The following is a 22,010-nucleotide window of genomic DNA, read 5'->3' as shown; positions in this document are numbered from 1 at the left end:
TTATTATTTAAATACAGCCTTACAGGTCCATAAACTTCATATACACCCAATGTGACCTTCCAAAAAAAATCTAAATATACATGCACAGTTGGTAGTGGTTATACATCCCATCCCCCCTTATAACGGTGTTCTCTGAATTTTTACCGAGGCCAATAAGACTTTAAAAGACAATGCAAAATATTACAGCATCCAAGAGTCAGTTCACAAAGCATTAAAAGGACATACAGCTACTGCACAAATTCCACTTGAAAAAGCCCCTCTACCCCCCTTTACTTTGTAATGATGCTGGCAATCATGTGGTGATAATATTGGGAATGTTCTATATTGTATAACTGACTGTCATCTTTCATATATATTTTATGGAATTTGTAGCTACTGTGTATGTACTTGAACAGGTATGACAAAACTATGCAATCATTTTGGTACAATTACACAATAAAAGTACCATTGACACTGCTAACAAAAATCACCCAAACCTGGTTCACAAGTTATATTGCAATACCTAGTGGTGATTGGGAACTTATATTCTTAGATTGATGCACATTTATTTTTGTTCACATTAATCCATGTATAGATACATAGAAATAAGGCAATATCTCACAGCTGCACAAAAAGCCTAAAGAATGGATAAAAGGCAATTATTGGCTAGGTTCTTGTAGGTGATTGTGCTTTGGTGTAGTGCATTCAAACTTATAAGAAACAATAATTAAATATCTTCTTTACATATACATGGAATTCTGAACATTTAAACCTCAACCAACTTTTAATCAGTGAGATGTCCCATAGTTTCAAATGTCACTTTGGGGTCTATTTGGAAAACTGGAGTATAAAAATAGAGCTGCTTTACATTAGTATTTTAACTTAAAATATTTATATTTGAATTCCTAAACTTTATTAACTTAAGCAATTATACATTTGTGTGTGTGCAAAACCTACATTAACTGGTCACCTGCTGCTTTTGTTTTAAGACACAGTATTTAAACAGAAAAAAGCCTGGAAAAGTTGCCACATATTAAAAGGTGGCAATAACTGAATATAAAACTAAAATTGAGGGAGATTTATGCTATTCAAAAACAAAAAACAACATGGTTCAGTACTGGCAGTCTGGGTAAACTGTAGTCGTTGGTAACCAAATCTTTATTCTAAATAATGACAACCAAAAGTGAAGGGAGTATTATTTTACACATTGACATGACATTTTCCTTCTGCTACCCACAGGACGTACAGATTAGCAGCAATACCTCTGAATTCAACTCCCAAATAGTGTTAATGTATGTTTGTACCACCTGACTTTTGGTAGTAAAAAAAATGCATCCTTTGTAATATTTATTGGCACTTGCCATTTCCCTTTTATTCCTCCCAACTGCAATTAGAGTTTTGGATAAAGGAAAAAAAAAAACATGAACCAGAGAACACCACATTAGATCACCCAAGGAAGCTGCATTATTTCCTTTTCTTAGCATGTTTGTCAGAATCTGCTGAATTTTCTGTGCGTTTGGTTTTCTCCTTTTCCTCTTTTTTCATAGTTTGGTCATTCTTCTCCACAGCAGCTACAGCCTCCTTTCTCTTGTTTTTGCGGCTGCTTCTACGAGGCCCACTGAAAAGCACTTTTAGGAGACAGATTGCAGCCCCGGTAAAGAAGAGGGACCACAGAATCACGGGGGCAGGGAGAGGTCGGGCATATTCACGCACGGCTCTCAGAGTAACTGGCAAACATGCATCAGCGTTGCGTTTTGTCTGTCCTTTGTCCTAATGAAACATTAAAAACAATCTCTTTATTTTCTGAACCCCCAAATGAATTTAACTAAATGGAATACAATACATTTATACATGCTTCTAAAAATGGGAGCCCTGTTACAAATGGTTTGCATGTTATTTACTGGGCAGACACCTTTATCCAAGCTATCTACAGGTGCTGTATGTGCTGCCCTCTGTTGGTGAAGAAGAGTAAAACATCAAAACTATATCCACAACAATATCCTTGAAAGCAAACAAAAACTGTATATATTCAGAAATTGGTATGCAAAGCACAGATTAGCTCAGAAGTATTCCAGTGGAAAAGGGGACCCACTAAATCTCTGGAAAACCCCATTCTAAATTGTATTATACCCTTCACAGCCTATAGGTGAAGACGATAGAACTGCCAGCATCAGGTTACCTTAAGTCCAAAATGATTGATCAGGGAATCCAAGTTGGGATCACCAAGAAAAACTGTGGGGTAAAATTCTTCAGAAAACTGCCTCCTCCACCACTTCTGAGGCACTGAACTGGGAACAAACAAATAAACCAAGCAAACTTACAAATGTGAATGGAACCTGTAACCTGATCTCCACAGATGCGTACATGCCGCTGCATACTCACCCATCCTCGTTGACCTTGGTGAACCAGTACTTGTAAAGCCGGGCTCGGATGAAAGTTGGAGGATGTGATCTGAAGGGGTATTGAGACTCATCCACTTGCACTAAGTTAATAACTTTTGTGGGGGGAGGGGGGAAACGACAAACAAACAAAAAAAAAAAAACGCATATTTCAACAACAAACTCAAGAATGCCATGTTATGTTACTGTTACCCAATAAATTTACCAGGTTCCTGCATTTCATTTATAATTCATACCATACATATTCAAAACAAAAAAGGCTGCCAGCTAGGCCACAGAGGCACACTACAACGTGAAACAAAAATTAAAGCAAGCAACACACTTCTGCAGCAGCCCCACATAGGGGGACAGCTTATAAAGCCTACTCTCTACTCAGTATCACACTAGTATGTATAATGTGGTATCTGACTTTACAGTACTGTTGAAACAGTAACCTTGCAGTGCTACTACATTTTTAAAAAAAGCCGTCCAAAAACGGCAATGTGTTGATGTCGGAATGGTTTTCCCCTTCCTTACCATCCTTCTTCCCCTGAAGGAGTCGCAGGACGAGTCCAGTGAACCAGGGGCTTTGAGTGTGGGGGCCGAGCGCTGCAAACCACATCTGCCAGTCGAGTCGAGGCTGGTGTGGGGCAACTACAGGGGGGGCAGCGCTAACATTGCTAGGCTTATACATGAACTCTATTTCCTGCAGAGAGGAAGAAGAAAACAGTTAGGCTGCAGTACTTGTTATCTTTAGAAGGATTTGCTCACAATTTAGCTTTAAAAAAGTGCAGAGATCAAGGACATATGTATTAAGATATAAGGTTTAACAGACTTATTAATTAAAATTTGCTTATTCAACAGTTTAACAAATTCAAAAAGACCTACTCTGACGTCGACATATAGAAGTTGCGCTAGCTTTCATACCCAACATTTTGCATCACATCCATCAAACATACATTAACACAAAAGCTAAGAAATTCCAGGGATGTGCATTTTAGTACATTTTAATGAAACTTTAAACTCTATGTCATGTAGTAATTTAAAAAATATCCGTCTGTACAGATACACATATAAACAGACACACTTTTTTCTTTGTTATATATACTAACAGTAGACAGTTCCCATGACGAGATAGGATTCTAAGCACTGTTTGTTGCCTTCATCTATGCGTGTTTTAAGATTTTTCTGTATCCCAATAACAGATGTGTAAGCGAAGATTCTTGAAAAACTACATCTGTGTATATGCTTTTTTTTTGCTCAGCAGCTCTTTCACATACAATACATCTTGCAGTCTCGATAAACAAGCCACGGATACGTCATCTCCCATTCAAAATTATAACAACGTATTTTTCGTGTGCGTTTTTGTGCATTACTACTGATTGTAACTGCTTCGGTCACTGTAGCACTCAGTCAGAAGTAGATGGCTGAGATGCAGATGAGCTGACTGCTTAGCAGAAAAAAAACTCACGATTGACAACCGACTTGCTGTCCGTGTACACGCTGCATTATGCATTCATTTTTATGCTTAAAAAAAATTGTAAGGGCATCCCTGTTAAACTAGTGCAGAAAACAACAGAAGCACAACGTTAAATTAGGCCACTGCAAAAATGAAATGCGAGTTGAAAGTAGGATCGGGGATGAACAATTCAAGTAATTTGTCAGCTCTGTTTGAAATAAAATTAAAAAGGGACCAGAATTAGGCTCAGGCAAGATACAAAGGTAAAAGCAAAGATTGTTTTGCAATTAACAGCTTTTTCCGAGTTTAACTATGAAACAGAATCAGCTAAGTTTGTCACCCGAAATGAGAGCCTTGAATAAGTTACTTTTTTTGCCACTACGCTGTACAACCAAATACAAAATCACATTCACTTGGCTTGCAACATCCTGCCGCCAAAAAATAAAAAAATAAACCAAAATCGGAGTGCAGCCGCGCCACTTAACCAAAAGAAAAATCAGGAAAATAAATCAACCTGCAGCGAAATTTGAAATCAGTCAAAAAATGTTTCATTTTTATTTTATTATCTTCCATCAAAACATATTCTAGCGTTATTTTAAGACGACTGTGAACGAGCCAGTAATCAATAAAATAGCAGTATAGCCAAACATGTTAATAAATCAATTAGCAGTATGTAACAAAATTCATCAGTTTGATTAATAATTTGATTCAGTTAATATTGAAACATGTATCAAAATACAAGATTTTTTAATGTTAATAGCTAATTAGTCACAACAACATATTAATCACAGCATCAATTTATTTTTTAAATGAATATTATCAAGTAGAAAAGTTAGTATGAACACATTTCTACAAAAGAAAAAACATTCCAGCACTCAAAACTGAGCCCACGGTACAAATGCATTCAAACTTGTGTAGCTGCCTTTTTTGTTCTTCATACTTTGCAAAACATATTCTTGGGCAGCGGATTCGATTTTTACATCTGCCAGCAGAGCGATCACAATACCTTAACACTGCCCTATTGTCAGAGCTCTCGCTTTACATCCTGCCTACAGGTAGGCAATCTGTTAGCTATGACTTGTGAAATTCTGCTTTGATTGACAGTCTGCGAATACTGCCTTGCTACACTATTTTTCTACAGTTACAGCTGCCGCCAGCGCCTGCTTCTCGCTATTAATAGAAAAAAATACATAGAATGTCACTGCGCCCATGGCCCACACGGGACTGTGTTGCAGACCATAGTTTAGGAAGCCCTGAGTTACTGTAAACTTTGAGCTGCTAAACAAAAACAAAATATTTATGGCTATAAAAATATATATTCAAGATGTTCTTTCTTTGATATTTATTTTTGCATTTGAGTCGTCCTGTATACTCCCAGGGCCATGCGCACCCCTTGGTTGAAAACCCCTGCCTTAACATAAAAACAGTCCTTACCGTCCAGGTTTCCTTATCGTAACTGCCCTCCACTACCACCTCCGGACGACCTCCAACTCCAGTCATTCTTCTGAAAAGCCCATAGGAGTTTACAAGCTGGAAGCGGTCAACGCTGTCATACATTGTCCTCACGCCTGGCCAAATTTTGCTGTTGGAGTCACTTTCAATGTAGGTGTAAGGGACCTTTGGATTTAAAGAAAAAGGCAAATCAAATAAATTGGTTAACTGACCAAAAAACTAATGTAGAGCATTTTATGTGGTTTAAATTTTGCAGGAATCGTTACAACAGGTTGGAGCAAACTTGGCCATTCCACTGACAAAGATTGTTCCAGCCAGTTTTATAATGATTTATTTTCTTCATGTAGTTATTATATTTATGTGTAGCAGATCAGTTGGTTTCATTCAGTTAACTACTTTTGCTTTGGTAACAATGTTTCAGCCGATTCGCTGGCAGATCAGGGCTCAGAATGAATGCAATCTGCAAAAACTCCACATTTTGAATGACGAGCTCAGAAACAGCATTAAGAAGAGAGTTCTCTCACCAGGCTGACAGCAAACATGCAAGCGGCTGCAACGGTAAATATAGCCCACTGGATAGTGGCCCACATCTTCCAAAAGAATCCCCGCACACTGGCACACCTGGAAGAAAAATAATTCCACATTGTGGCAGCTCAGCCACGCCTTTAAACACTCTTACTTTAGTTTCTTAATTTTTCACAAAAGGGAAGATCTTGGGTCAGGATGCATTGACCTACTTGAACATGGCCGTGATTACTTCCCAGGTCAGAGACAGAACTCCAATCCAAATACTAGGAATCGTAACCGTCTTCAACCACTGGTTAAACTCATGATAAGTGAACGCTGCAAAATGAAGCGTGGAAAATAAAAATATTTTAATTTTTAATAAAGTGTTTTCAGATGCATTTAAAAGAAATACTGTCAGTAATAGCAAACAAGTTCTAAATGAATTTTTTTATATCAAAGCAATTACATAAAGAAACCTGAAAAATGGCAAAAAAATCTATAATTAACCAAATTGTTTAGAGACAGTCAGACACCTCCTACCTGTTTTTGAGGATATGCTTTTCTTTTCCCAGTTGATTTCAAGTTCAAAATACACCAACATCCAGTAAACAACTAAGCAATAGGATGCTAGTTCTGCAAGAGCTGTGCCCCATTTTATCAGTGTCTGAGTCCGGGCTACATATAAATACATGGGTCATTATCAATACACATGTCAGCATCATGAAACCATCAACAGCATGTAGAATACCTTATCATAACAAATGCCCATGCACAGTTTAAATCATGTGTTATTGATCCCTCAGCCTTCTATTGTAAAGACAATCTGCTAGCGTGCCCCCATGTGCGACATTCCCAGTACGTGGAAGAATTCACAAATGTTACGTTTAATCAAATTTGGACAAGCATTTAGAATATATAACCTTAATTAGCCCAATCAATTTGAGTTAAGGACTATGCAAAAGTATGGTCACAAAGATTTAAGATTTTAATACCGCCAATAACTTAACCATACTAACTCCCCTTGCCAGGAATTTGTATCCAGCTTCAGTACCGTCTTCAAAAGATATGTTTGAAAATACAGTTAAAAAATATATATAGTTACGCTAAGTAACTGCTGTCAGAACACCGATTATTTTCAAGGCAGTTAGGATCACTATTTAGAGAGCACGTGCTTCTTTCTACGCAAGCTTGGGAGTGACCTTTCTTGAGGAGCATTTCATCATCCCGAGTTTCTTCATACAATGCCATTATAAAGTAATGTGAAATGACTTACGCTGAGATTTGTTTTGTTTCCTGTGCCGGAGGAATAAGTGCACTTGCTCATCATCAAGCAAGGAGAGACTCAGCACAATGGTCAGGAGGTTAAAGAAGTTATAGTTTCCAGTCAGAATGATTAAAATCTGAAGAAAGACCTGCAAGGAAGAGAAACAGAAAGGCACTAGGACTGTATTTAATCTGCCCATAAACCCACAGTTCAATGAACAGTTTTATGAACCTTTCCATAAAAGATGTATTCTTGTGGCGTAAACAGTATTTAGAATACCGTTGATATAAAAAAAAAAGAAATCAGCAATAGATTAATTTTATTTCCCACATAAAAGTTGGTAAGTTTTTCATATTGTAGCACCAGTTACAAACATATGCCCAGAAGGGACCAAATAAACCACAGATTGTTCAGTCAGAATTTAACAAACTCTACCTGAGTCCAGGTGAAATCGAATAGGCTATAAGAAGCTAGCCACGGTTTCTTCTTATTAGTTTCACTGATTTGTATCCCACAAACAACATCATCTCCTAAAAGTTACATCTCGTTACCTCTCCAGTTCCATATCCAATTGCTTTTTAATAGCAATTCCTTCGAAGGAATGGGAATTGATACTTCTGAGACAATTGTTGTAATTTTTTAACTGCTTTCATTAAAAGCCATTCAATTGACTTACAGTGACTTCAATTTAAGTGATTTATTGCCATATTGCAATTTTGATCAATGCTGTGTTAGAATTGGAATTGAAAAACCAGAACTGACCCCAACAGTGTTCTTACATAAAGTGGAAACCTCTAAGCTTAGAGCATTAACTCTGGTGAATTCATCTACAGCTAGGGTCATACATAGCAAAATGAAATATAACAGTTTTAACGCAATAAAACTACCATTAAAAAACTTAGACCGGAGCAGTTATAAACTCTTGTTCTTAAGTTGTTTCCTTCTAGTTTTATGAAGTTAAAGTTATTAAAGTTATTATTACAAAGGTATTGCTTTCAGAAAAATATGGGTCAAAAGTTGGCCTTCTTGCTAAACAGAGCCCTTTATCAACCACGTACAGTACCTGCAGGTAAAAGGAGACGATTCGCATACTTCTGATGGGTGCAAAAAACATGAAAGGGACTGCGATCTCAATGGCATAGGTACCGACAACACTGAGCTTCTGAAACCAGACTGGAAGCTGATGGGCAAACCAGGCAACAGGTGTAGGGATGCACTGGGTTTCATAATGGTAAGTCAAAGCTAGAAATAAGGAAAACAATCATGAAATTTAGTGTAATGGAAATGTCATCCTAAAAACTCCCTCTTTTCAATTGGCTAATTGTCCCCACCTAGCCAAAAAAATCCTCAGGTGACCCAAATTGACGTATATAGTTTATAAATGAGAATTTTGAGGAGCTAGCTACTTTTTACATTTAGTGTGAAAATGGCCATATTTTTGGTAGGATGGTTCAGTGATTTCAAAGATCTCGTGCCACCTGTGAGGCCCCACCAGGTTGGGCAGCGACTGGTCAGCTTAACCACTCCAGAAGCAAACATGAGCCGGAAGAAGAGCCAGCGGATGAGCCAGAAGGTGATGCCATCGTGGTGCTTGGACACAGTGGACTTCCATTTGAAGAGGTTGAAGGGAGCTACCAAGACAGTGAGGAACCCTGCCTCTAGCAGCAGACTGTCCCTGCGCCACAGAAAGGAAGAAAAGACAAGGCATCTAAGAAGAGGAACCACTCACACGTGAAAACTGACCGAGTGCAGATCATTATTTTAATAAAGCATATGTCTTCTAATATAATCTGATTAGATTGATATTAGTTTAATAACAAAGGATATACGTTCATTCGCATCTACACAAAACAGCATTTTACTTTCAAATTCAACATGCAAAGGCAGGGTTAGATTTTCAAGTATTGCTAACAACATTTACACTATTATACTTATTTTACAGAATGAGGTGGGATAAAAAATAAAATAAAACAAAAAGGCACTCCTCTTAATAAGCCCATATGATAATCAAAGGATTATATTTTAATTTGGTTTGTAACATTTCATCATATACAGCAGCCCATCAAGACATGGATATCACTGCATATATCTTATGACATCAGTGTACCATGACTTAATTATAATATCCTCAGCAGATGCTTTGCAAACTGTGTATGCCTTTTACTGAATCCCAATAACATTTTAGAATGGTTGGAAATCCAACAAAAAAAAATACTTGGAGTATGGTCACTTACCACTGAAAGTAGAGGAAGACTTGGCCAACCTGTAATTAAAAAAAAAATAAATAAATAAGTCAATGATCTAGATGTAGCCTATATATCACATTTCTATAAAGCTATGGACAAACCCATGACATACTCAATGTCCTGGTAAGTGTAGCTTTTTTGACAATCATTTCTAAAAAAGAAAAATAATTCCTGCAGAACTGAAGAACTTAAACTACAGTTGAAACTAAAAAGATATCCTGAAAAAAAAAAAAAAAAAAAAAAACACTAAGGAGCCTTAACCCTTTCCAGTCAGACGTTGGACCCTGTCCGACATCAAAAAAAAGAGGTCAAGCACAGGTCTCTAGTCGTTTTATCTCCCAGAAAAGCTGAGAACTTTTTTTTTTTTAAATTAAGAAGGGGGGCGAATCTGAGCAATACACCAAAAACGAGTGATCAAGAGTATCAGTATACACCACTATGAAGGGGTACGTGATAAATACAGCGAACAAGGGTTGGAACAAGGGGTGGGGCGGGGCGGGGGGCGGGGCGGGGGGGGCGGGGCTGGGCTGGAGACGCAGTACTGACTGTCCTGTTGATATGCAGTGCCTTTTAAACCTGTTTTAGTGTGAATTAAATTAATTTTAAACAGCACTTAAAATAAATTGGACCAGACGCACCTGACAGGCGCTGAATAAATGGACCGCAAAGGGTTAATGTCTTAAAGTGTACAAAAATGTCCACGTCACTCACCTGGTAGAGTGAAAGGTACAGTACCCAGAGGCAGAAGAATACGAGTGCATCTCTCAGGGGTTCCCACACCATTGCACCAAAAGCCATCAAAGTCCCCAGTAGGCAGATTAACTCCATCCCCTGCTGGGTGTCCAGGCCTAGTTGAGGACCCAGCCACAGCAGGGTAGGGGAGTCCTGCAGCTGCTCCAGGAGAGGCTTCCCCGTGTACCGAAGCATGCGCCGGGCAGGCAGGACCCCATCACTCCCATAGAGACCTGGCAATGGGAGAGGAGAGGGGTTAACAGGACAGCACCCTTCTTGAAATGGTCACGTTTAAATCAGGTGCAATCTGTGTCACCAGTCCCATTGCACAGACTGGTAAATCTGTATAAATTACAATTACAGATTAAGGCAGTTTAGCTTTAGATGGTGTATGTGTGACCACTTAAACAGATGAAATCCAGATATTAACATAATCCGTTTATATAGAACCTGGTGTGGCTTAAATGTAGAATGCTTTGTCATGGACATTCAGAGTGTGAGAGCTACACTCTCATTAGTATAAAATAATTACAAACTTTACCAACTGAAACACTGATGCAAAGTGTGTTTAAGCACAAACATATTGTCAAAAAGGTTTTACTATAAAAAGGATGCGTGGGTTGACATGATAGGGTAGTGACAGGTAAAGTATTTTTTTTATTTCAGTTACCTAGCATCTCTACAATTTGCTAGTAAGATATCATTCCTGCAAGTGCCTATTCTTGGGTAAGTAAACAACTGCATCGTCACCTGTGTGTGTGTTGCCCAAATGCTAATTGACTGAAACCAACATAAATTATGCTTAACCAGGGAGGCACAAAAGGTTACCAGTAGTTCTGTTTAATTTACTCCTGTTGCCACTTTTAGTTGGCAGATTTTCTGAAAAAAAATATATATTTTTTTTTCTTTTGGGCATTTCTGATTTTGGTTTTAGAACCCCTGCACATTTGCTTTCATAAACTGTAAACAGTTGCTCAATGCACAGCATTTTTCAAAAGCAGGATGAAAAGAGGGCTGTCTTGAACTATGCAGACAGCTCAAACCTCTATAGCAGGGGTGCCCAATCCTGGCTCTGGAGGGGCGGTGACCTCCTGGCTTTTGTTCCAAATGTCCCCTAAATTAGTTAATTGGACCACTCAAGCACGTAGAAGCTTAATTGGTCCAATTAAGAAATTTAGTGTACAGTTGGAACAAAAACCAGGAGGGTCATCAGCCCTCCAGTATGTGTAATCGCATTTATTAAAGATGGTCCCTAAAGTGGTCGTTATAAGTCTGATACTATATAACAAACAGCACCCATGCTACAGTTGAAAGTTAAAGTCCACCTTTTGCTAGGGATACACCTACGGCTCACCGCTGAATATACCTGTGCCACAGAGACAAATATAACCTTTAAAATAAGCATTTCAAAAGTACTCAATTCAAGTGCCATTCCTTAGGAAGGTCAAGGTCAAGGTCAAGGTCAAGGTCGACCCCCCCCCATACTGTACTAATATGCTGAATAGCAAAGAAAATACTTTACTAACAATGGCAACTAAGCACATGACTAGTGACTGTGTACACAACTTGCTGGGCAGTGATAATATACCATTTATTCTATTATTAACTTTTTGGTGTGAACTTGCGTAGCGTCGGCAGATGCGTTCAAAACGAATTAGTGAGAGTCGTTACATTATTTGCGCCAGCAAAAGTTTAGGTATGTTTAGGTTGTGTCGTGTATGCAGGGCCGTATTAAGGGGCAGGCCTACAGGGCCTCCAGAAAACTTGAGGCTCCATAATGATCTTACACATTTCATCTTCCATTTGTTTTATTTACAGAGCCTTAGAATGCATATGTATCACGTGTACATCACCCCCTTGCAAATGGCTTAAGTGTTTTTGATACGCGACCTGTCTGTTTTTAGTGGAACGCTGTGTAAATTAATGTACTACAACTTTGTGCTAGCGCACGCTCGCGTTAACTTAAAAGACTTATTTAACTGCCGATAATATGTTAATTAGTAAATCTTGGACTTGCCTACCAACTAACGCTACTCAAGTGTTGGCGCTAAACGTAAACAAAAATAAAAAGGTTTAAAAGAAACAGCTTTTGTACAAAAAAAAAAAAAAAAAATATCCAAAGTTTAGCTTGTTTTTACAAAAAAAAAAAACACACACAACAACAAAACCGCTACAAGACAGCTGTGAAGTGGCTGAAAAAAATAAAGGCCAAGCAGCAAGCCGGCCCATGGAGCTGGTAATGTTGAGAAACTGCAGGAAAAAGAAAATGCGTTAGAAATGCAACAGCCTCGTAACTACATTGGAAGCTGCTCAACAACAAATGTAAATTTATTTATCTAGTTTGTGCCCAGGCCCAGGGCCCCGTGAGCTCTTAATCCGGCCCTGCGTTTATGATGAGATTTTCAAGAAATTCTTAATTTTGAAACGTCTGATTTAAACCTGATAAGCAAATAAACTTTTTTTTTTTTTTTTTTTTTTTTTTTTGGTCATGGCTTTGGAAACGCCCTAACACGCCTTCCCTTTTCCCAAACTGCAGTTTCCATTTCACATAACTATCGGTAGCTACCTAACTAAAACAGCATACTTTCAGTTCATTAAGTTTTTTTTTTTTTTTTTTTTTTACTAAACCCGAGTAGTTTTAATTTTTATAAGTGCAAGAGTTGTGAAAAAAGAATAAAAAGTAAAAAATGAGCGAGGGAGGTAAATCGAAACTCAGTTTAGCACCTTGGGCAGTAAGCTTTTTTTTTTTTTTTTTTTTTTTTTTTTTTTTTTTTTTTAACTTTTTCGGAGCTCATACTATATACACAGTAACAATAACCCGTATGCGAAACGTATTTGTATTTAATATAATGCATAATCGTTGGGCATGCACGTTCAAACATCATAATGATAATAATAATAAAATGCCTTACCTGGTATCTGTACATAAAGAGACGCAAATGCAAACATATAAATGACAGACATGCTCCAAAGGAACATGTGCTTTGGAAGTTTAATGTCACCCATTTTTTAGGTATGACTATTTTATATGCTCCTTCAATGTGCAGTTTGTGATAGGGGAAGCAAATAAAGACACGTCTACTTCTGCAGTTTATTCCAGCATGGAACAGCTCAGGCCCTTCAATCTCACATGCGCAGTGTGACGCACGCAATCCACGCGCCGGGTTCGAGTTTGGAAAATGTTGGTATTTCGCACAACACCTATATAGGCTGTTGTACAATCTGGGAAAGAGTCTCAAATATAGATGTCCAGAAGGGGATATTTGGCCTTTTTAAATGAGCTTCCCCCAAATTAAAAAAAAGGAATATCTATGTACTGCTTATATGAATTTATACTGCTAGCTGGGCTATGGTTATAGCGAGTAGTCCAGACATGACCACTTTAACAATGATTTGTTGACGAATGTAAGTGAAGGCTTTAATTTTGAGTACAAGGGAGAGACAGAAGACAGTTGTCCAGGTTTACAACTTAAAATGAAGTAGTTACATTGAGAATATAGCTGTGACTGTGCTGTCATGATGGGGAAGTTCTCCGGAAAAGAAAAGGTTATACAAGAGTGCATCCATTCAGTGTTCCAGAATTTGAATTGCAAAAAAACTGAATAAGCCTTGTGAGCATGCAGTACCTGTTCTAAAGTAAACGGTGCATCGTCACAAATTATTTTTGCATGCTTTCCAGATTTGACTACATGATAGAAATACGGTCCTGCAGAATTCCTACATGACGGCGGAACTTAAGTTGAGGGGTGATGTTGTTCCTCCGGGGGGGGGGGGAGGAAACACAATGCGTACAGAAGTGAATGAAAGATGGCTGCGCTCAGCAGTCGTAGTGACTGCATAGATAATTCAGGCGGAAAATTAAAATCTCCTCAACTAACTCCACAGAAAGTTCGCTATTTACTAAACGAAGGGATTGCAACGGAGGATAGTGGGCGGGATATGTGAGTGTTGTATAAGTTGTTTTTATTCGCATGCATGTTTTACATACCAATGCAAAACGAGCTTGATCTGAAACAAATTCCGTTTCAACATGGGACTAGGGTTAGTAAGAAGTGCGGTAGGATTCCAGCACTAAAAGATTTGTTGATAAGAAACATAAACGTTTCATCACAGGGAGCACTTTTATGAAGTTAAGTGAAAGAAGTTTTGGTTTAGGGACAACTTTATCCCTTTGTAAACAATAGCATCACAGTAGATATATAGCGGGATATTTAGGCAATTTTGCCAAACCTTCCATAAAAACACATTCTTAATAATTATATTGATTTTGAGAAAATGTTTACCATGTCATTTTGATTTTTAGTGAAGAACAAGCTGAAAGCCTAGAAACTCGAAACGGCCTTCTGCAAGCGCCCAGTGAAACAGTAGGCAAAGAGGCATTTTTCAGTAGAGTGGAAACGTATACAATATCCTTTAGTGTTATTTGAGCTTTGTAAAACTGCTGTTTATTAATTTCAGGTGTTTGTATTTCTACAGTATGTCTTGCTAAATTGATTTTGAGATTGCAAATTGTAACAGAAGGCACAGGTGTGGCACACTGTACAACCCGGTTTCTCAGAGACGTCGGATTCAGTGGCCAAGAGTTGCGTCGCACAGTAAAGAACTTATCTGAAGCAGCAGAGAGGAGCAGCAACTGGCTGTGGTTGAGACGGAAAGATTCTGGCTGGGGATCTCAAGCACAATAGAAAGAAAGAAACGCTGATGTACAGGTAAGTAAGCTGGGCTGAGTTGAGTGGGGGACGGAGGGGGGTAATGCTGGGACGCCAGAATCACCGTTGAGCCCTCTTGAGGTGTCGTGGGCTAGTCGACGAAACACTGAGGATGGAAGGTGCCCACTTGAAGACCCCAGAGATGTACCCAACTTAGCTCAATCCAGACGGTTGTCATGCTGATGCGCTGGGGAGGCCGCACTGTGGTTGATCCCTGGAGCCAGCATCGCAGCCGTTGTGTGCGCTGATGCGCCAGGGAGGCAATAAGCTGATCCCTGGAGCCAGCATTACACTTCAGCCATTAACACCAGACAGAAGGATATCTACATCATTATATGGAAGGAAATGCAAATGGATGGAGACACATATGGATCACATTAGTTTACTGTAAAACTACGTCTTAGTTGGTGCTTATCTTGGCGAGAGCCGAGTTCAAATCAGCATGAAGTTTTAACATCTACTCTCGTGTAATGGAAATCATGTTGTTGTCCATCAAATCAACAGTACGAAGGTCACACTTGAAATCAGGACTTAAAGGATGTGTTGCAGTAAGAATACCTCTTAAGAAAGGGGAACAAGACTAAAGGTCCAATTTTGTGTTCTTTTAGACTATGGAACAATAGTCAAAGGTGCTTTGGACTGTTGATGGATGGACCACGACACTTGTGCATTTTGCGAGTTCTTTTGTCAATTCAATGCTTGATGTCTTTCTATTCCTTAAGGATATTATCTTCAAGTATGGCTCATCCTTGTAAGACAGATTTTTTGGGGCTTCTATTCCTGGATCTGTCAATTACAAATGATGTTTCTCTGTACTTACTGATTATGCTTCGGATACCACACCTTGAAAATCGAGTGACGCAAACCATTTCACTCAATGTTTTTCCTTCTTTATGCAACTGACGGTTGTTTTAATAGCAGAAAACAATAGTGGAGGCTTAGAGTAAATTGTTGATGCTCATAATGCATCAGAGTAGAAAAATGCAACACGTCTAAGACTTTTGCACCACAGTGTGTGTGTTATTTATATATAGCGTTTTAAGTCTGCTGTTCTTTCACATAACAAGGCATGTGGTCAGCCATCTACAATATCTATATGCAGTTTCGACAGGATTATATATATATGTGTGTGTGTGTGTGAAAGCACAGCAAACTTAAATCGCTTATTGTTGAACGGTCTAGTTTGTAACAAAAATTATTACCCATCTAATTACAGTACCTTTGTTTTTATCCTTAACAAGATGTACTCTTTAAAGTGGGCTGGAAAGCCACATGAACTTTCTCCATTGAAGTGCTCTCAGTATGGCTGGACCAATGTAGAATGTGACATGCTAAAATGTTCATCCTGCCAAGCATTCCTCTATGCATTGCTACAACCAACGCAAGACATCAACAAGTGTAAGTAAGTACCAGACATCCATATTTTGAAACAGTTAGAATGTAGTTAATTTTTTATTTGTAGTTGAATATGAAGTTTGTGCTTGACTATAAGCATGGCTTTAGCTAGAAGAATGGTAGCTAAAACATTCTATAATCAAGATCAAAAGCTTATTGGTATTGTTGTTTTTCTCCAAAAATAACATTTTAAAACTAGAATAACTGGTCAAACTTTTGTCTGAAGCATGCTGCATGAAGAGAAAGGTTTGCATTAATTGTAGTTTTTCTTTTTACGGATAAAGAAAGACTAATCAGGCTGCAGAAAGCTTTGCAAACATCCCATGAGAAATTCTGCTTCTGGCCAAACTGTCCATGCCCAGGTAACTGTATGATGTTACTTGGCAGAATGCTTGCTACCCATACAGCTATGCTTTGGTCTAGTTGAAAATTGTTCTAACCTGTGGTCATTTTGATGTTGTAGATCATTTCTGGACTGTACCCATCAATGAGCAATCAGTTCTTTTCAGTGGCTTTCTAGAGCAATATAAAAGCTGTTGTATGCTAGAACTGCAGTTACCATCGATGAAGCCTGATGACCTCATAAACATGGTGAGTTTCAAAAACGATCATGGGATTCACTACCAGCATTTGTAAAGATTATTGGCTATTAATATATATATATTCTGAAAGAGTAAAGCTTAAGAGAAAAATCACCACCTTTATACAGTATTATCTAGGTAGGTTTGCAGATTCTCATTTATGTAGTAAATTGCTACACTTTTAGTTTTAACCACACAAATCAGCAGTTTAGAGCCAACCTGCTTTAGTTTGCCTGTTTGGCAAAAACAATTTTGACTGCAATATTGTTTACGAATGCATGTCACTTTACTAATGTTTTTAGTTTATTCCTTTCTGACCTTTTTTTTTTTTTAGTCTCTAACTGAAGACATCATCAGTCTCCTTTTACTGCTGATTGAAGACGAGCTGAAGCAGGAAGTGGGATCACCTGTTAAATATAACACAGAGCCCCTTTCAATACACGTTGCTGCCTGCATTGTTGCACTTTGTGGCTGGACTTGCAGGTAAGGGTATAATGAAAAGCATTCAGTGGGTCAAGATGCACTTGCATTGTCTAGATTCGTTAGTTTGTTTTCCAAATGTTAAGTGGATGAAGAACATTTTGTATCGTCACCTTTTTAAAATAAAGCCAGGATATGTGATTAAAAGCTTTGATCCAATTTGAGCGCTGACTCTTCCTAAACCCCCCCCCCCCCCCCCCCCCCCATCTTTTTTTTTTTTTAACTGATTTCAGTTTATTAGGCAGTCCAAGCAATAAAATATACCTAGTTCAATAGTGCTAGAACCCAATTTATATAGTCAGCAATAATTGACTTTTATCTGTTTGTTGGTAGTTCGTCTTTAGACTCCGTGAGCCTTCCAGTTATGGCCTGCTCCTAATGCATGTGGAAGGTTGGTCTGTGGGGTTTCCAGCAGATTGAGAGTGTCTGTTCAGAAGGGGACAGCTCTTTTGGAATCGCAAGTACTCCAGTGTCTCGCCATGATGGCCGGGGAGAAAGACTGACCCCCAAACCTGCATCCCCGTGTAGGATGGTTCTCCGAAGCCAGGACAGCACACTATCTCATAGCAGCGAACCAGTACGATGTGAATGACTTAAATTGGAGAAACTTTAACTAGATATTTTCTATACGTTATCTTAACAATCCTGTTTAATACTGAGGCAGTCTACCAGGAAGCCAGGAACTGATAATCCTTTGCATCAGTAGATATGCAACAGATTTGAAACTTGGCAAGCTTAGTTGGCAATTGGGGGGAAAAAAAGGGCAGCATATTTGAGTGAGGTTAGATTTAAAGAATTTGGCTGCCTCAATTTATTTTCTCATGTAAATTGCAAGTTCTGATGAGCTGCAAGGCACTAAGTAGTACAAGTCCTTTATTGCCTCTTCTCTTTGTTTAATTCCTTCTCCAATTGTTGCCCGCACAAGGAGCCAGGAGTTCCACAGCCCCAGCCCTGTTGATGAGCCCACTGGCCCTGCGTTGATGGGCAAGCGGCCCGTCACCCACAGTATGGGCCAGGGGGAAGTGGTTGGTGTTGGTAGTGAAGTGCCGTCCAGTCCTCAGAGGAAATCGAAACGTTTGAGGCTCTGCTTCTCCAGTAGCTCTGTAAGGAACTAGGGAGGTCATGTGTTTTATGTTGGACTTAAAATGTAAAAATAGAAACGGCAGTCTAAAACTTTTGATTAAGTTTACCCCAGATTTTTCAAAGTAAGCTGCTGTATTAATGCAATGTTCTTTTTAAAACAATTTAGGACAAGCTTCTTCGACCCCATCTTCCAGCACAGAGACTGGTGCCCCTGGGTTCGAATGGCAGAGGAGCAGAGAGTTCGATGACAAGCAGCCCCATCCAGGGACCACCCCTCTCAGTGTGGCATGACAGAGAAGCTGCAGCCTGCATGGAAAACAGTACTGGAAGTGTTTGTGTCAATGAAGAAATCTAATAATCCAGATGGGGGCAACTCATCAGAGGTATGGAGATGATACTCTTACCAAAATAGAATATTTTATGAAGGCAATTTGCAAATGTGCAAAACAGTTGCTTCAGTTTGTACTAGAATAACTAGACCGACAATAAGCTCATTATGTTGTCTCAATTTATAATTGTACAATCATTCCGCTCCTAGTGTGTATGTATTAGATCTCTCATAAATCTTGCTGCATTTAAACTGATTTCCACAAGCTTCTTAGATGCCAATGCACAATTTAAAAAAAATACAAAAATAAATCAATTTCTTTTATAAAGTTATGTGGAAAATGCCTGTTCATCTAAGTTATATATCCCATTTAAGTGACATGTAAAATTAATTGTAATGTAAGAGTAAAACTATGGCAGGTGTAATAATATAAAGTGATTTGTACCATTTTTCTTTCGAAATTAAAAGGTACAACACATTTTGTGTTGCTACAACTGTTTACGTAAGGACCTGTCAACTACATTTTCCATCATCCTCCTTCTCGCTGGTAAATTCATCTCAGTTACATATGTGGCCAGGAGGGGAAATGTAGTTCTGAGAGGTCCATGTGGGTACGTTTCAAGCCATCTTGAGGCAGGGAATGCAGTTTAAAAGTTTAAAAAAGTGGTCAATGTGAAAAAATAAAAAATAAACACACACACCTTACGTAAACAGTTGTAGCAACACATGGGAACATGTAACACAATAAAATAAAAAAGGTCCTTGGTACCCTTGAAGTCACAATAGCAGCCTAGAATTAGATTAAAAAAAAAAAGCTAAAATTAATTTTTCTGCTGTTTTGAATTAATGAAGTGATGTATACATACATATGTTTTACCCTTCTCAAATGAAGACCTGAAAGGTATAACTGCAAGTGCTAGCCAGAATGATTGTCTAGCGTATTTATGTTTAAGCCCTTTTTTTTTTCTTTGTATTTCAGAGTCTCCATGAAAAATCCAAGAGAGTTTAAGATATTCCGACGATGGCAAGTGTCCTGCTCATCGTAATGGATTTTCCTTGGGATTCCCTGTTACGTTGGTTGTGTGGTTCGGCCACTGTGGACAGATCAAATTTTTTTTAAGCTACTGAATAAGTTAAGACCTCAACTTTTGATGGGAAACCAATTTCATGTATATGTGTATACCATAAATAAATATCAGGTTTTATGACAAAATAATAATAATAAGCGCTGTGTGCTATGCACTACAGTACAGTGTCTGAGTGCAGCAAGATTTTCTTCTGTCATCGTTGGCTGGTGTATGAGGTCCTTGGTGATGGCTGTCTCACTTACTCAGGGGGATTTGAATTGTGTTATCTACTCTGTGCTAGATAACCATATAACTATGGTTTAGCATTGTGGATTGGTGTTTTAATTGTTAATAAACGTGTATGCAGCAGTTTGATTAAAAATGGATATAACAATAGGATCTTGACGTAAAGTACATCATGTTAAGATTATATTGTGTTTTACCTATGCATAAAAGCACCAAAAATCATCCTGATGAGAGGTGAAACAGTGAATATTTTTTTTTATTTTTTTTTTTTTAAACATGTATGGACTATTTGTAACTGATAAGGTGCAGTCAGGAAAATGCATCCCCCTTTCTCCTTTTCAATTTTTGTTATTGAACTTCTTGTGAAACGCTTAAACTCGGGTGTCATTTTTAGATTAAAAAAAAAAAAAAAAAATGACATTCCAACTATAGAGGTTTCGTGTGAGTGGGTTTGTTACATTTGTAGTTACTGTTCAAGTGCATGCCTTTTAATCCTTCTGTATGTAATAAATGGCTTTACTTTATGCTGAACATTTTGGGCTTGTAGGAAAAGAAAATCCATGAGGAAGGCATAGCTTATAAAAACAAAATAAATGTACCTTGTAAGTTATTTGCGTTTTCATTACCTCCATACAGACTACCACAATGTTTCTTCTGTTGCTTTTTCGATAGAGGTCCTGAAAATGTATGCTGGATGGGTTAAACCAATGTCTTCTAAAGTCCCTATCTTGTCTGTCTATCTGTTCAATTATTTGTGAAAACGAGGACCTGCTTGTATAGACTGAAGACGAACTTCATACCTCTGAAGCTATTCCAACAAGGTAACCTGGAAAATTGTCAGGTCACAAATATTCAGACATATACTTCTATAAATAAGTTTCGTGAACTATTTTGTTTTTTGCTAGTTTTCCAGGTAACTCTCGAAGAAAGTTTTTCTAAATACACTGCAGTAAACGATAAGAATGTATTGTTTTTACACAGCAGTATAATTTATAATGATCACCCTAATCATACTTTCTTGTAACACCTTTCCTATTTTTTGATTTAAAAAATTAGCATTTCGGTTGGAACTGAAGCACAAGTATATGGCAGGCGGTAGGGGGTGCTTTTTGTTGTCTCGTAGAAAACTTAAATACTCAAGCATAAAATTGTTACTCTGTTTTGTTATGTTAACAAAGCATAACGTACAATAATTATAGATTATGAATATTTGTCTTCTATTGAAGTAATTTTCTATAAAAAGAAATGTGTGCTACTGATGTCAACTATTACAGTTCATAGTGACGAAGGGATGGTCTTCTAGTTTTCCAGAATGTAAACGAGTGTTTCACCAAAATATGCTAAATTTGATTCAGATGGATTTCCATCTGTGGTTGAAATAAACACTGCTGGATTTGCATTGGAAACATCTGTCACCTTGGTTCCTCACCAAAGGCTAATAAATGTCATCCTGCAGCCAATGTGCATAAATCATGGAGGGTTTAGTGTGTCGGCAACAAAGTTACCTGCACTGGGAACAATAATGAACTGCAGGAGAGATACCAAGTTTTAGCTATGTTATTTTGGTAATGATTTAAGTAAAATTAATTTGGAAGTTTAACATTCTTTTTTTTTATATATAAAGACACATGACTGGAAGTAGTACCATAATTCAAGAAGGGTTACTCTGAATATCTGCATATAATAAATACAACATTCTGTGTGGAGAGGGTGAGGGTGTTTATATTGCTATAGCAAGGCAATCAATGAAATACAGTATTGTCGTTTCTTTAGAAATATATAGTATGGGCATGCAGGTCTTTTGTTAAGTGTATTCCCTCTGCATCATTGTTTCTGTGCGTATTTGATTAAGACCTAATTTAACGCTTTCATTAAAATAAGAACGTCTGTTTGTCATTCTATGTGACAGTAAAGAAAAAAATAGTCTGGAGATGTGGCAACCTAAAACGATTGAACCTTCGATTTAGAAAGAAAATCTGATAGCACTTCATCTACTGCAGGTGTTCAAACATTCTGAGTTTGTAGAGTGCTTAAGTATAGCAATGCACAGCGCTCCACACAAGCTACATATTGAAAAAATTGACGTGTTGATTTACATACAACA

The 22,010-nt window shown here is 38.0% G+C and overlaps 1 protein-coding gene and 1 pseudogene across 1 annotated transcript; one reads left to right on the top strand and one right to left on the bottom strand.

Annotated features, from left to right (window-relative positions):
- Positions 1 to 1,443: 1,443 nt before the first annotated feature.
- On the bottom strand, positions 1,444 to 13,139 carry LOC121319006 (lipase maturation factor 2-like). Its single transcript, XM_041256239.1, has 14 exons — positions 12,930 to 13,139; positions 9,997 to 10,250; positions 9,274 to 9,302; positions 8,518 to 8,714; positions 8,103 to 8,281; positions 7,049 to 7,187; positions 6,316 to 6,450; positions 6,006 to 6,111; positions 5,793 to 5,889; positions 5,251 to 5,433; positions 2,895 to 3,063; positions 2,362 to 2,473; positions 2,159 to 2,267; positions 1,444 to 1,749 (listed from the first exon to the last, which is right to left on the bottom strand). The coding sequence occupies exons 1-14, from the start codon at positions 13,021 to 13,023 to the stop codon at positions 1,444 to 1,446; spliced, it is 2,109 nt and encodes a 702-aa protein (XP_041112173.1). The 5' UTR covers positions 13,024 to 13,139.
- A 1,547-nt stretch (positions 13,140 to 14,686) lies between these two features.
- LOC121319005 lies at positions 14,687 to 19,659 on the top strand (annotated as a pseudogene).
- The last annotated feature ends 2,351 nt before the right edge of the window (positions 19,660 to 22,010 follow it).

Source organism: Polyodon spathula, chromosome 7 (assembly GCF_017654505.1).
Source record: "Polyodon spathula isolate WHYD16114869_AA chromosome 7, ASM1765450v1, whole genome shotgun sequence".
Classification (NCBI taxonomy): Eukaryota; Metazoa; Chordata; class Actinopteri; order Acipenseriformes; family Polyodontidae; genus Polyodon; species Polyodon spathula.
Note: the sequence above shows the minus strand (reverse complement) of the source record. Positions and strands in the feature narration are given on the sequence as shown.